Source organism: Heptranchias perlo, chromosome 21 (genome assembly GCF_035084215.1).
Source record: "Heptranchias perlo isolate sHepPer1 chromosome 21, sHepPer1.hap1, whole genome shotgun sequence".
NCBI lineage: Eukaryota > Metazoa > Chordata > Chondrichthyes > Hexanchiformes > Hexanchidae > Heptranchias > Heptranchias perlo.
Window position 1 is genome coordinate 34,481,026 of NC_090345.1, and position 15,591 is coordinate 34,496,616.

Consider the following 15,591-nt stretch of genomic DNA (forward strand, 5'->3'; position numbering starts at 1 on the left):
TGTCTAATAAGGGATGGCTTCCTACAGTGAGGGAAATTTACAGTCACAACAAGTCTATGATCTTACTTGCCAGTTGAAGCTGACTGCACTGACAGGTCTGGAGCAGGTATCAATGAAAAATGGTAGGAGGTTTAGGCTGAAGGAATACTTAAAACAAACATTTACAGTTTAAATATCCAATTGTACTTTTCAAAATTTTATCTGATTAATATTGTGGCCCAGATTTTTAACAAACTAAAAGACATAGAATTTATTCTTGTTTTTGAAAAAAATCTCTGCAGTTTGTTGAATTTTATTTTGTCGGCAAGGGAAAGACCATCTTTGAATTACTAATAGTTGCAGGGTCATTGAATATTTTTAAGGCTGAGTTAGATAGATTCCTGATTAACAAGAGAGTCAAAGGTTATAGTAGGTAGACAGAAAGCAGGATTAAGGTCACATTCAGATCAGCCATGATCTGATCAAATGGCAGAGCAGGCTCAAGAGGCCTACTCCTCTTAATTCGTATGCACTGCCACATATGGTAATATTACATTGTATGTGCTAACACTTTCAATTGTGTATCAGGTAGTACTGTTCACTTCTGGTACTCAAAAGTAGAAATATGTTATTTGGTGCAGTGTTAGTAAGAAGCTGGAGCTTAGCAGCTGATTCTAGAATGCAAGTGTATGTTCTAATTGATACCAAAAATCACTAAATAAACATATGAGGAAGTTGATAACAAAAGCGGGTAAATGGGGGAATGGGTAAATAAACAATTTATGTGTCCTTTATCTGACTGCTTCGATGCATGTCCTCTGAATTCATATGAGGTTTACTTAAATATTGCAGAGAGGCACATAGCCAGGAGATGTCGTAGGTTGTGCACAATTTGGCAATCAGTGATATTTATTTCAGTGCTGAACACTACATGCTACTATTTTATGAGTCTAAGTTATTTTAGAGCTGTCTATTGTTTGTGATTCTTGATTGCATTTTCCTCCTAAATTTCAAATGGTTAAGCCTTTGTAGTCAATTGTCATTTTTTGCCGCTGTTACTTGGGTCCAGATTTTCTTGTTTAATTAGCAAAAAAGGAAACATGTCTAATATTAAAATCTAAGAATAAACACTACAGAAAAGTGAGTACTACTTAAAAATAAGCTGAGCAATCTAGCCAGAGGGGCTAAAATAGTTTGATTTGTATAATTGCAAAAAAGGGTTGCAATAGTGAGTTACTTAATGCTCAAAAGTCCATGGTGATCGTCCCCATTTTAACAAACAATAGATTATAGAAAAACAAACTCAAAGTAAGTTTTTAAACTTCCTTTGAATTATTTCAGTTTGCTCTTTTAAACTATTTTTATTTCTCCCCTTCCGAGGGCATTGGCTCAGGTTGGGGTGTGGTTCTGCGGGCAATGGCTACCCTCTCGTGTGTCCCCACTGGACCACCTTCATGAGCAAGTAGTGACAGGCTATTTAACGGAGGAGAAATATCAAGTTGAAGCCCAATCCTGATGTCTGCAAGCACAGGTTATAGCAGGAATCACTAGATAGTAATGAAGAACTGGATGGTGGGCTGAAAATTCACTCTCTTTCTCCTCCCCCCCCCCACCCCCAAATAGCCTAGGGGGGCTGGGACAAATTGTAACAGCCCTACTGCGTTGCTGGCTGGGATCTGCTATCTCAACATGAACTGGTTAGAAATCAAATCTGGGACATTCATGATTTGTTTGGCGCAGTACTCCATCAGGTAATACTTTTGCCCACAATTCCTGCAGCTCTGTCTTTTTGTAAATATAGTGACCGAAACTAAATATAGTACTGCATACATGGCCTCATTCGTGCTTCTAGTTTGGTGCCTTAAGCAACTACTTAAAAGTAGCAAAAATTACAATTTAGCATTTGAACAAATAGTACATAAAACGTTTTGGAAAAGTAAACACCAGTTCAGTGAAAAAAGTTTGAATGCACACTCCTGTTTCTGAAAAAGTCAATATCCACTGAAATGGAATGACCTAGTCATAATCAGAGCAGATTTTAGATGTTTTAGTATGTGTCTGTCATGTGTTTTATCCTGGGTGCAAAATTGTAACTTTTTTCCTCAATTTTCTTCACTCCTTTAGGCAAAATTGATGTTGACTGTTTTCTTAAACATAGAGAGCATGAGCATGTGTGAGAGAGAAATAGAAACAAACAATTGACTCTACTGATTAGACATCTGTTGTAGCTTTAGTTGATGTTCAATTTATACTGTAAATATCAGTGTGTTAAGCTGAGGGAAAAAAACTTCATTCTAATTGGAGTTTCTTTTTTCAATTTTGAAACCACAGCCTCTAATTATTCCTGATTATCACCTGTGTTTTCTTGCTAATTAGAAAATGTACACATTCTACCCTCCTGGGGCTTACCCGAGGGGTACTGCCAGAGAGCCTGATGTTGATCTGCTCGCTCGGGTGAGCTGCCAGTGGAGGTGCGACTAGCAGTGGCAGTATATACCAAGTATACTTATGAAGCCCAAGGACCAAGGCTAGGCCTGAAAACTGGCCCAAACCAAATCTACTAAGATGTTTTAATAAGATCTAGATATCTACTGAAATTTAGAACACCTCGCAATGGATTGGAAATACCTACATTTCAAAAGCAGTTGGTAGAAGTGTCAAATACAGTTGAGTAGTGGTTATGGTACTGGACCAGCAACATAGAGGCTGTGAATTCAACTCTTTCCATGTGAAATTGAGTTCAATAAATTCTAGTTATGTGCAGGATACCACCATGAAAGCGGCTAGACTGTTATTAAAAACCCAAGTGATTCACTAATGTCCTTCAGGAAAGGGAAACTCTCACCTTTCCTGGTTTCATCTGCACAATATTATAGTTCACACTACATGCTTAACTCAATGACTAGCGTAGCAAGCCACACAGTTGTACAATGACCAGATTAAAGCCCATCACCACCTCAGGGCAACTAGGGAGGGGCAATAAATGCTGCCTTGCCAGTGTCACTCACAGCTAGAGAAGAAATTTTTTAAAAATCTCGACCTTCATTTAAATCCAGTCCAGATCAAAGGTATTATGATCTGTCTGAATATCCCTCTTTTGCATTCTAAAAAGCACTTGTTCTTGCATAATATGTCTATATTAAAACCTTACATCTGCACACTTCCTGTGTTAACTTTTCCATTATAAATTCCTGTGTGCATTTATAATTAAAATTGCATATGTCACACGTTAATTACATTTATCTCCTGCTAGCTTACTCCACTTTACCTGAAAATTACACGTAGTCTTGACTGTGTATAATGTTGAGGTGGATCAATTAATTTTTTTAATATTATATATATATATATATATAAAACCCTCGGGGTTTGAGGGAATGCCGTTATAAGAAACTAGAAGTTAGGGCTTTTTCACGAGAGCTGAGGTTAAGGAAGTGATCTGATTAAAAAGTCTTCATGATTCTGAAAGGTTGTAAGGTAAACAAAGCTAGTTTCCTCTACTCAGCAAGATGTAAACCAGAGGACACAAATTTAAGATAATAAAATAAAATTAATGAAGTTAGAATTATTTATGTGTTGTAACATTCTATGATCATGCAATTGAAAAAAATATTTAAAGTGTAGTAATTTTAATTTTTTGTATGATATATGGTACCACAATTCTTACCTCAAAATATAGCAGGTGGTGGTCCAGAAGGAATGCACGTGTTCTCTTTCAGTCTTACTGACGTGGCTTTTGTCTCCAGATGGATGGGTGCAGCTCTGCAGGTGGCAATTTCTTTAGAAGGATCCCACTCCCTGGCCACCAGGGCCTGAGGCCACACTTCTGGCCACTGTTGCTTTTTTTTCTCTCCCAAGGTGATCAAAAAATGTTCTGAAATTATGTGGCTAGTTTGCTTACCAATTTGTTGCATATTCAGCAATTAATGAACACTTATGGTCTTTGCATGAAACAAGGAGGTAAAGTACAACACTCATGATGTTGGTGAATGTGCATGTCAGATTGTATTAGAAGCATCATCATCTTTCAGTAATTCTGGAATTAACTGTTCTGTGGGAGATGAAATATGCACAGATGGGAAAATTGGTAAGGTGGCTGGGTATGGGGGGAGAACCAAAACCAGAATTATGAAGAGGAGCATTGAGAGCAAATTGCTCTTTTTAACATGAAAAAGGTTTTGGGCTGGAAAGCCTGTTCAGCAGCTGTTGAGATGGCTACCAACACATCCAATGTTGAAGAGTGATGTTGTTGGGGCCAAAACCACCGTAATGCCTGATGACCTCCATTGTGGGGAAGTAATAGCCTTGCAGTTCGAGATTCATTTTACATCTTTTAAAAAAAAAACACCATGTGCAACAAAATTTATATATAACTGCAAAGATCACAAAACAGAAAATGGAAAATAGCAAAATAATTAAGAGGAATGGGTGGTCCAGAATTTAATATTTATCTTAGCTTTATATTAAGTATAGTTTAAGTAATGATGGACAACAGACCAAGACATCAATGGGAATTTAAGATGAGTTATCGATTGAAGGAAATGACCACAGCTCAAGTCCTTCAGTTGGGCTTTTATTATGAATGTCCCAATACAGTACAGTTCAGTACAGGCAAAGTACATTTGTGCTATTCAATCACACCCAGACATAATCAACTTTTAACATTCTTATTTTTCATTTGCTGTTGGAATTGCTTACTCAAAAGTGCTAGCCTTGGCTGGAAGTATTTTGTGCTGATGCTCAGAGCTCTGGGGGGTATTTTTGAGGTGGGGAGAAATTGGAAAAGAAAAAGGGTGGAGGAAGATAAGCCATGAAATACAATCCAGCAAGCTTTGATTGGATCATTTGTATAGTCCCTGCACCATGCCCTCACTCCACCAAATCTAGCTCTCATGTAATTCATATTATGGGTTGAAATGTGTCCTCATTCAGGTTTGAAAGTGTTTGACCAATAAAAGCACTGCACTCTACCGATATGAGAAGTTAATATGATGAATCAGAGTAGTTTTTAAAAAAGGACAAAACACCAGATTGTTTTGTTTCTTACTCCTTATTGCTAAGTAGACTACCTTTTAGTGCCTTTTGGACATTAATGTATTACAGTACAACAGAAATAAGTCAGTCACAGTGTGATTTTTAAAAAAATAACAGCTATTCTTTAGTGTGCAAACTCATTCACTACATACTAGGTGATGTGGAGGAAGAGGATGCAGAATATGGTCTTCAGGGAGGTAGTGAATTTGAACAAATAAACCTTGCACAAGGGAAAAGAGAAAAAAAATTGCGCAGAGCCAATTTGAAAATATGAGCCAATTTAAACCACTGACAGATCATTCATTGGAACTGGAAACAACATTTTCCAGCAATATATTCAATTTCTTTGCTGGAAATTTGTATTTTTCCATTGTGCTTATGGTTTGTTATTTTACAATAGTTCATTAAATGTAATAATTTTGTGCTAAACTGGCCAATTTTAAAATTTGATGTTCTGAGTAAATTCCAAATATAGGCATAGCAGAACTTTTAATCAGATGCAGAGAATTTCAATAGATGAGTATTGCCTGTAGATGGTGCTGCGCTGCAAGTTCAAGTGTTCATGGACTCAAGATCTTTTGCACACAAGAGTTTTCAGCCAATTAGACTTCAAGAAGCTTCTGTGGTTTTAATAACAGCTGCAGATCATTCTAACACTCGTCAATGATCATGCAAAATCATGACAAATGTTACTGCTTCATACAACTAAGTTTAATAAGGTTTACTTGTTAGTACAGGAAAATTAAAGTCCAAACTACAAACTTAAGCATTGGTAAGCAGTAGCAGCATTGAGCTCCATGTTTAGTCACAGTACTGCAGTTCCGTATAAGCATTAGTCCAAGCCAAAATGTATATGCCGTGTAAGAGTACTAGCTAAACAATCTAGGAGAACAGTAAAAGATACATTTAAAATTAGTAGTTTGTTTGGAAACAAACAGACATCCTAGCTTTGAACACTCTAAAAAATGATGTTTTCCATTATTTAACAGCAAAGTTACAAATACTTGTACTGTATACCCCAATACAACTACATCCAGAAAAGTTTGGCTATATTATGTTTATTTAGTATTAGCACCTTAATGTTAAGTGAACTGACTCAATACTAAAAGTGGTGCATTAGCTATGAATTTTGTGCAAAAAAAAATTGCTGAATTTTCACATTTACCTATAATTTCCGGCTAGCTACCCATTTGGGGTATATAGTAATTGCTTGCATTTATAAATACTTGGTGGCATATTTTCAACACTGTAGCAGCTAACTGAGACTGAGAGGAAAAGTTTGGTTAGTAACTAGAAAGAAAGATCAAGTGGATGTACAAAGCAGTACAAAAACTGGTTGCGACAAACAATCCAGCCTTCACAAAAAAAAAGGCATTTCCCATCTCCAAAAATCCATGCCTTATCACTCAGCAAGACAGATAGACTCCCCACATACAACTATGATTTTTTTCCCCCACAATAGCACAACATTTTGTCTGCTCCATTCTGATCGTTTTATTGCCCATTCATTCAATTACATCATCAATCACTCTACATTGTCAGCCGTTTGTCATTACCACACTACTGTAAACCACTTCAGCAAGTTAATACATGAAGCTTTGCATTTCAAAACTAGACACTTTAGTAACAATATTACAAATGTTTCAGCTCCAAAAAATAACAAAACTGAAAATAAACTTTAAAGAATTAGCATCATAAAATTAATTTATTCCAAGTAAAAATACAAAATAATATTGGACATTGACCAGATATGAAAGTCTCTCCCAGAAATGACTATTATGGTGAGAAAAGCAGTCTGTAAAGAAACATAACTAAAATAAAAATGAAAAATATGTAAATATGTTTAAATCCTCTGGTTTTAGCAAAAATCTCTCTAAAAATAACAATGAATATTTGTATCAGTACAAAGGCTACATCACTATTGAAAAAATACTAGCATGAAGAAAGGTACACATTTGACAGTAGAAAAATGATTTAGTGAATCACAATGTCTAAAGTTTGCAATGAAAATAAATCTTCAATAAAGATTTATGCTTTTGATTTTTCTTTTTTACAAACAGTACAAACAGTATTGCACATTACAACAAAGAGTTGAGGTTAAGTTAGCCTTCAAAATTGACTAATTCAAGTCTCCAACATCAAGAGAAGGCCACGTATGGACCTGATGCACCAAGGGGCTCTTAGTCAAGTTACAATTTGAACACCTTAGAAATAACATTCTCAATCTGAAGGACCTCATTTATATTCATTAACAAGTAAACATAATTGGGGCATGTTATAACTTAACATAAAAAGATATCCATACAAAAATAACATGAACAGAAGAATTCTTTCACAATTCTGGTCAGTCGTACTTAAAGGATTAATGATAAATACACAAATTAAGTGAAAAATATTTTAATTTCACTTTCTATTAACAGCTTCCAGCACCAATGGAGATGTGTCTATCCCAAGCCGTTTTTTTTAATAACTATTTCTTTACATTCCAGCTTTTAAATTCATACATTAAACTATATTAAGAAGGGGAAAACGGTTTATAAATGTTCACTTTTCCACATTTAGGTAGATTTTTTTTTAAAGTCTTGTACTGTAGCTAACTACAATTCTCCATATTAAAGTTATAAAGCTCTAGCTCCTTCAGTTTCCAAAAAAGCAAATAAGCATGAAAAAAATAAAATTACCCATCTGTTAAATCATTTCCTTGCAGAATTAAATTAATATATATTTTTAGAATAAACTTACTTAGAAAATATCAATTTCTTTCCTATATTTCAAAATTGAGGTATTGCAAAAGATCATGTCAGTCAGAAAGCACGCCTTAAAAAATCAGCTGACTGTTGAAAACTGTCCAGATACAAAAAGTAGTGCATAACAAATGTCTTATACAGATAATGAAAAAACATAGAAAAACATGCCTGGGCAAGAAAGCAATATCACAAAAAGCCCAGAAGTTAACCTCCAAAGGGATAATAAGCGATTTACCAGTAAAAAAGTAATTTCTTCTTCTTTTTCAAAAAAAATTCCATTTCAATGCCAATACTTGCAACTAAACACTGAAAAAAAAACTAAAAAAAGAAAATAAAGACTTACTGGACACAAACAGGACATCACAACACACAAATGACTCAACAATTAGTATCAAATCTACTATGCGGTGTCATATCCAGTCAGATTGTCCCCAGAGCTGCTGAAGGTCACTGTGTACAAACCCCCACTGTCGGTACACTTAGCCTGTGTTTGGTTGAAATCTGCAGCCCCACTGTACATGCTAAAAAATGTCCACTAATTAGCAGATCTTATTAGAATTCAAGCTTTGCAGGATATACCCAGGGTTTTGGGGAGTTTATTCTGAACCAGAAAGCAGACATCTCCATTTTGACTTTGTGCAGACAGTTCTTTAGCATTAGTTTCCTTTCCTAATGTGCCTACTTGTCAGTCCGACAAATATATTGGTAGTGTATGAGCTCTTTGGTTTTCTGGACAAGGTCTGAAGCTATGTAAATGGTGCAAGCAGCAGAAAATTTTTAACTGAGCTCACTTTGTTTATACACTGGTTATGAAGCATCACTTACTTCTATGTCAGACATTACAACGGTTACTTTTATCACAGTACTATACATAATCACCTTACTATATAAAAATTGCACAATAAGTGATCACCGCAGAGTACTTCACCTACCATCGACATAACTTCAAGATATCCTACAACTATAAGTATTTGTGATATCTGTAATGCTTTAATGGACACAGATTCAAACTCCATAAGCATTTACATTACTGAGGCATGCCTTCCTCCAGTTATTAGCCAATTCTCTCATACTGAAATTTCTTTTTTGTAGCCTACATAATTTTTTTTGTGCACTGGTGGGCAGGTTGTCAGCAGATATAAGAGACATGATACACAAAATTTATTGCATGCAGCAACCTGGTTAAGTAAACATGCAGTCAAAACTACTGACCTTCCTCTGGAGCTTTCTCCATGCTATACTGCATTTTTCCCGGCAGCATTACGCTCCACATTTATTTATAACCCTAGCCTGAATAAAGTACTATGATATCTGCAATACCATTTATTTAGCAGCAAAAGCTATTGCAGCATACATTTACATAACACTAAGAAAGACCTAACCAAAAAAACCCCAGCAAAATCAAATTGAGCTTATGAGGTATTATTCTTGCAAGTCAAAATGGAGAGCAAAAAAGGCTTATTTTTAGGGTAACTGGTATCCTAAAATGATCCAAAATGTATAATTGCTGAATATTTGAGAAGAATGTGTGCTACATATGCCACCTACAGTGTGTTACCTTTGGTAAGTCTTCTAGGGGCAAGTCTAAGTTTCTGAAAATAAGTGCATGCTCCTGTCATGGGAAACAGTTACGTGAGCGTCAACCTGGCAGTGGCTGATAGCATTTCAGCTACAAATCCTAAATCACAATGCAAAGTCCAATATTAAACAAAACAAAAAAAGGTACCAAGCAGATGTTTGAGAGCCAAAGTGCAGATTCAGTACAGATACTCTGAAATTTTATATACCAGACAATCTTGGATGAGTTCAGTAATGTGACTTCAAAAAAAACAAAAAAAAAACATTCTTTATCTGAGGAAGAATGCACCAATTTCCAGAACCCTCTCAGCCCTGAGGCAGCGCTCTCCACTCCAGTATGTGTTGGTAGACGATAAGACGCTTCAGCTCCAGCGGAATGGGACGTGACGTGGGCGATCACCTCCTTCCTTCACAAGAGGCTTGTGAAATTCCCTGCCAGCGCGTGAATGTATGCTTGCCCAGCAGTATTCACAGTAATACTGCAAACAGGTAACATTGGCACAGAAGAAAGGAGCAAACTTTCCACCACAACGGGCACCCTGGCATTCATCACACATCTGATCATCCAGGACATATGGCTTGACTTCCACCTGTAGTCGAAAGATAGATACCATTTTTCACATGCTAAACAGGAAACAATGTAGTAAGCTTAAGAAATCTATAAAAGGAACACATTTAGGGAAAATATTTATTAAATGCGTAATTTGTGACTGAAGGGTTTAATCCTACAATTAGAGAACACAATTAGGGATCCTTAAAGTTTTTTTTAAAAACCAAATTCATCACAAATTCCCAGATTCTTTGTGCACTGGATAAAAAACATTTCTCTCCCTTCTTCTATTTCAAAAACCCAAATTCTCCCTCACTGAAAATCAGGTCTCAAGATGTGCTGCATCATGTGACATCAGTACGTGCACTGCATGTTATATCTGCCATTCTGTGTCATGAATGTGATGCTTGTGCAACTCTGGACCCAACTTTGGACAGGAAAAGAAACAGCCAGCTTGGTTAGTGTTGGTACTACCAAGTCATTCATGGGCACTAAACCCCACCATCTAAAGTACACTCTGTCCCCTTGCTTCCCTCAGTGCTTCCTCCAAGCTGTGTTTAATGTAAAGGAGTATTGATTTGTCCCACTGGGCTGAATATCACAATGCCCCCAACTCTGGTGGGTCTAGCCTGTCAGAGGGACAAGACAGCCATAGGGATGCTGGCAAGAGTCCAGAGTGTTGGATGATATATATGACTGCACGAATTTGTCAACTGTTTCTTGACTAGTCTGTGAGGCAGCTCTTCCGAACTGGGAACCAATCCCCAGATGTTACTGAAGAGGACTTCTTGGGGACGACTGGGCTGAGATATAAGTACAGAATGAATCGATATAAGTAAAAGCATTGTGTAAAGGGTATCTCACCCAGATTTAATGTGTGACATCCCATACACAAGACTTTTAATGATATAAATATTAATCGATGGGGTGTATGCATACACCCACTCACAGCTTTACATGCCATTAAGTTTTATACAAGTCCATGCAAAGATACAATATAGTTAATGCCCAGAAGACAAACAATGAAAGCACATAGCTTGTATTGTATTGTACCACCAACCTAATGGAGTGGCTTCAGTGTTATTAGATAAAGAGGTGGCACATGATTAATGTAATTAATCAGATTTCTCAACATCTTAATTACAACATTCAAACACCCACACCTTAAATCTGGAAATATAAACTTGGTTTAATTCTGAAATATTCAGAGATTGATTTGTTTTACCATGTTCAATACAATTAGTTCACTCATTGATTCAGAACTCTGCCTCTAGTGAACTTGAAGGGTCAAAAAACAAAGTAGATGATCCGATTTGATTTAAGGCCAGAAGTGATAGATCAGGCATGGTCCTCTCGGGATGCCCTCAAGTTCATCCACTGCAGCCTGGCCCCCAAAGCATCGATGAAGTGCCAAAGATGGGCAGGTGCTGGCAGCCATTATATGGTGGGATATAACTCCAGTAGTTGCAGGAGCGTCTCATGAGCTTGAATCCCAGAGGCTCAAGGCCACCAACAGAGCTACCATGCCCAATAGCCTGCTAGCACAGTATTGAAAGATGGCAGCTAAGCTTCTGTAGAAGTAATGTGTGGCCTGTTAGAGGAACAATATGTGGGTTTTCAGAAAGCTTATAGTTTTCAGTGGCAGAATGCATCAGTTACTGGAAGTAGTTCCCAATCAGAATGCTGCATCAATCTGCTAGCCTATACATCAACTATCTCCATTTCAAGTCCCTCCTCTTTCTCATTTTGATGTGGGCCTGCAGCTTCATACGAACATATGAAACAGACATACTGTCTGGAGGTATTGCCCTATCTGAAGATTTTGCTCACTCATAAAATCCTCCTCCTTATCTAATTCATGCAGCACAGTTGATAATCCAAACCTACGTTAGCTGCAACTTGTAATGAAGCAGCAATTGAAAAGACTGCAGGCAAGTCTTGCTGTTCAATGTTAGGGGTTTGGCAAAACTACAGAGCTACACAAAATGTTCAGTACAAAACTGGATGAATGAGTTCGGCAAACAGACCAAAGCAAAGCACAAAACGTGAATAAATTGCTCCAGAAAAATAAAATTCATGTCAACACAAGGACAAATGTGAAGAGACGACCCCGATCAACAAGAAATTAATTGTTAATTTCATGTGAACCAAATTAAACCATTCAGCTAGCTCCAAAGCTACCCAGGAGATTCCAGAACATTCAGGTGGGCTTGGGAGACTTTACAGGAATTGAAGTCTTCAGGGGGCACAGGTGAGGCAGTGAGCGGCTGAAGCTGAGCCGAGATTGAGTGCAAGCATGAGCGCAACATCTGCTCAATGCTAGTTTTTTATTATTTGAAATAATTCCAAATTTAACAGCTCCCCTGATCTAGCCCTGTCATCCACAGTGACCAGATCTGTTCAGCACAAGACAGCAATGCAGGACTTGAAGAAGCAGAGTTTCTCAACCAAAAAAAGGCATGGAGGAGCTCACCAGAAGCTTGGTTCAGCCACAGCAAATAGTCTGGCTGCAGGTTAACAATTTGTGCCAACTTTTCATCTCTCATCTCTTCAAGTGTACCAAAAAGAGGCCAGTCTTTAAACTAACTAAATTAAAATGTGCAAGGTTGATCCACATAGGAGGGAGACCTTATAAATGTACCAAATGTGGAAAGAGTTTCACAGAGTCAGGGAAAATCCAGGCACACTGGCAAGTTCACACCATAGGACTACTGATTGTCAGTTAATAACATCTACTTAAATATCTTGTGTACTCTTGAATATTATTAAAATGATTTTACTTATGTTATCGTAAGAGTGCTCATACAGAAATAGTAGTTCATGATTTTGTCGTCTGATTTCCTCTTTGATGATTTGGCAATAAGAGATTAAGTCATTCACACGATAATATACCACGGGTCATAAAATGGAGGTTGTTTTTGTACTGTTAATATAATTTGGACCGAGTAATGTAAGACAGTTCAAGTGAGTTAAAGTTTAGTCATCTAATAATCACTAGATGTGGACAGCAAGTCTCCAGATGGTTCTTTGATGAGCAGTTAGGGTGAAGGGGTTAAAGATCCATCTGGTACCTTTTAATTAATGTTCCTTACAAGATTTATGTGTTTATCAATCACAGCATTCTTGCATTCCTATAAGCACAGGGATACACCCAGCAATATTCATGATTGGTTAGCCTACCATAACCACAGCATGTGCAGTGCCCCTATACTCAACACTCACTTCTGCTTATTAAGCCAGCCATATTCTTCGATGTTTCAGAAAGTCATGGGGAGTGATATTTATTTGACTGAAAGAAAAATAGGAAACGTTAAAAGAAGAGTGTTTTGGCACAATGTGATTATGAGACACTTTGGGTTAAAAAAAGGTAGCACCAAGTTTTCTCCAAAATATAACTATTTTAGTTGGAGCAAATTCCACTAACTGTACTGATCTACATATGACTAAATGGGAAGATATTGTAAGCATTCTGCATTATTAGCAAAGGATCCCTAAATTTTGTTTGAATATCCTTTTTATTGTATTTTTAAAGCTATACTTTTACCATTGATCGTGTGGGGCGAGCGAACATTTGATGGTTTAGAAACTTGCATGACAAAAATCAGTTGTAGGGTGTGTGTTAAGATATTTCCCTTGTTCATAACACACACACACACAAAAAAAAATTAATAATTTGCATATTCCTACTACCACAGGGTATTCAGACAGTAGCCATAAATGGAGTCCTGCTGTTCACAGAACAGAGAGCAGATGCCCTGAAAATGAAAGCATTCACTTGGAAACAGCACTTCCTCAGCAACACACGTGTCTGCAGTCTGCACAGTTCTCCAAGTCTGCAGTTATTAATTAAGTTACATTTAGCTGGCACATCTACATAGTGAAAAGTTGTCAAGCATTCGCAGTCATAGCTGCGATTTCTCACAAATACCTTTCAAATGAAAGGTAGCTTCCCACAAAATGATATACAAATTTGTCCATCTTAATTTTTGAAAAAAATTTATATATTTATGACCACAAGGGCTGTTAGCAAAGGCAACAGACTGCTCCTCTTCAGCATCAGCCACTCTCCCATCTCCACTGAGCAAGGACTGTTAATCAGGAGCATAAACACACAGAAGAAATTAGACTGATGCTTTCAGAATTTTATCAAATTAATTACTGAAATGGCAATCGGTTTTGTAGTTAGAAATTAGATCTAGTAATGAGTATTGCCAATAAACTGGCTTTAATCAGTTTTGTATCTGGATTGAAATAGATTAAAATAGAAAAGAATCTTGCTGTATACAATAAGCTAGGTAGAGCAAGAGGAAAATAAAAAAGTTGGAAATTATCCTTGTTCCCAGCACTGTACCAACCACAGTACAAATCATTGTATAATCTATTGTTTCCATTGCAGCTTAATATTTATCTGTTCCAGTTGTTCAGGTGGACATTAAAAGTCCTACATCATTACTCGAAAAGCAAGTAATTTCTCTTATCCCACCTCCCAAACTAAAATCACTATTAAATGATCCTTTTAGAATTAGAAGTGCAAAAGTTTTGAACACTAGAAGAAAAAATTAGGCAACATAATGAATGTTGTTGAACTAGTTAGGGGAGAGGCTGAGAGCAATCTGGGAGTAAAGCAGAAATCACTAAAGCAAACAGAATGCTGATCTACATTGCCAAATCAGTTGCATATAAGTCTAAGGCTATTAGCCAAAATGATATAATGCCCTGTACAGGTTACACCTTCAATACCACGTTCATTCCTGATCACCGAAACGGAGGAGAAATATCTTGGCAGCAGTACAGAGAGGCCCAACAAGGCTGATCTCTCGTGCATATGACTTGAGTTATGAGGAAAAGTTAGAAAAATTTGGAGTTTTGAATAAAAGGAATCTTAGAGGTATGTAAGGTACTAAGTGAAATGGAAAAGGTTAATTCTGAGCACTATTTCAAATTAAATCAAGTGCAGGACAAGGGAAGATGGGTACAAACTGATAAAATTGGTAGAACTGGAATTGATGTCAGAAAGCACTTGTTCATGCAGAGAGTGGTTAATACTTGGAATGGTCTTCCAAGTGGGGTAGTGCAGCCAAAAGCTCTAGCATCATTCAGAGGACAGGTAGGTGCTGTGATTGAGGTGTGCAGGGGAGCGGTGGAGAAAGAGATTGTAAGTTTCTATAGAAGGATTAGGAAGCTGGGCCAATCTTCAGCTTCGTAATCATTCATCATATTGCTGTTTGTGTGATCTTGCTACATATGCCTACATGATATTCACCGTATTTTAAACTAATTCATTGTATGTGAAACAGATTTTTCCGAGATGCGAGATAAGGCGCGGCTACAACATACACAGCATTGTATGTAGAAAACATGGCTAATTAAGTAACTGAGGTTTAAAAAGGTAAAGCGTTCAAACAAGCTGTCGCAACCTCCAACCTGCATTGGTTCAAGTGCAAGCACAGTCATGCCAAGAAATGTGCAATCAAAACATACATACACAAATAAATATGAAATATATGCACACCTAATGTTAAAAAAGTGAAGAGAGATTCACATGTCATTCCAAATACAAAATCACCAGGACAACACGAGCACAATAGGACATATGCAAGCAAAACTATTTCACTTACATAGCAAGAGCATAAAATACAAAATCAACAAATTTATTTGCACAGCAGCATAGATTCAACACAAAAATTGTATACATCAAGCAAATCT

General features: G+C 36.9%; 1 protein-coding gene across 5 annotated transcripts in view; it reads right to left on the reverse strand.

Moving 5' to 3' along the window:
- Nucleotides 1-4,533: 4,533 nt before the first annotated feature.
- cpeb3 (cytoplasmic polyadenylation element binding protein 3) overlaps nucleotides 4,534-15,591 on the reverse strand; it is a 105,518-nt gene continuing 94,460 nt past the window's right edge. For 4 of the 5 annotated variants that reach the window (XM_068002441.1, XM_068002444.1, XM_068002442.1 and 1 more), the window contains one exon: nucleotides 4,534-9,925. In XM_068002441.1, coding sequence (XP_067858542.1) covers nucleotides 9,698-9,925 — 228 coding nt within the window. In that variant the 3' untranslated portion in view covers nucleotides 4,534-9,697. Of the gene's footprint in view, nucleotides 9,926-13,107; nucleotides 13,175-15,591 lie in introns of all 5 variants that reach the window. The other variant, XM_068002443.1, reaches the window with a different exon arrangement.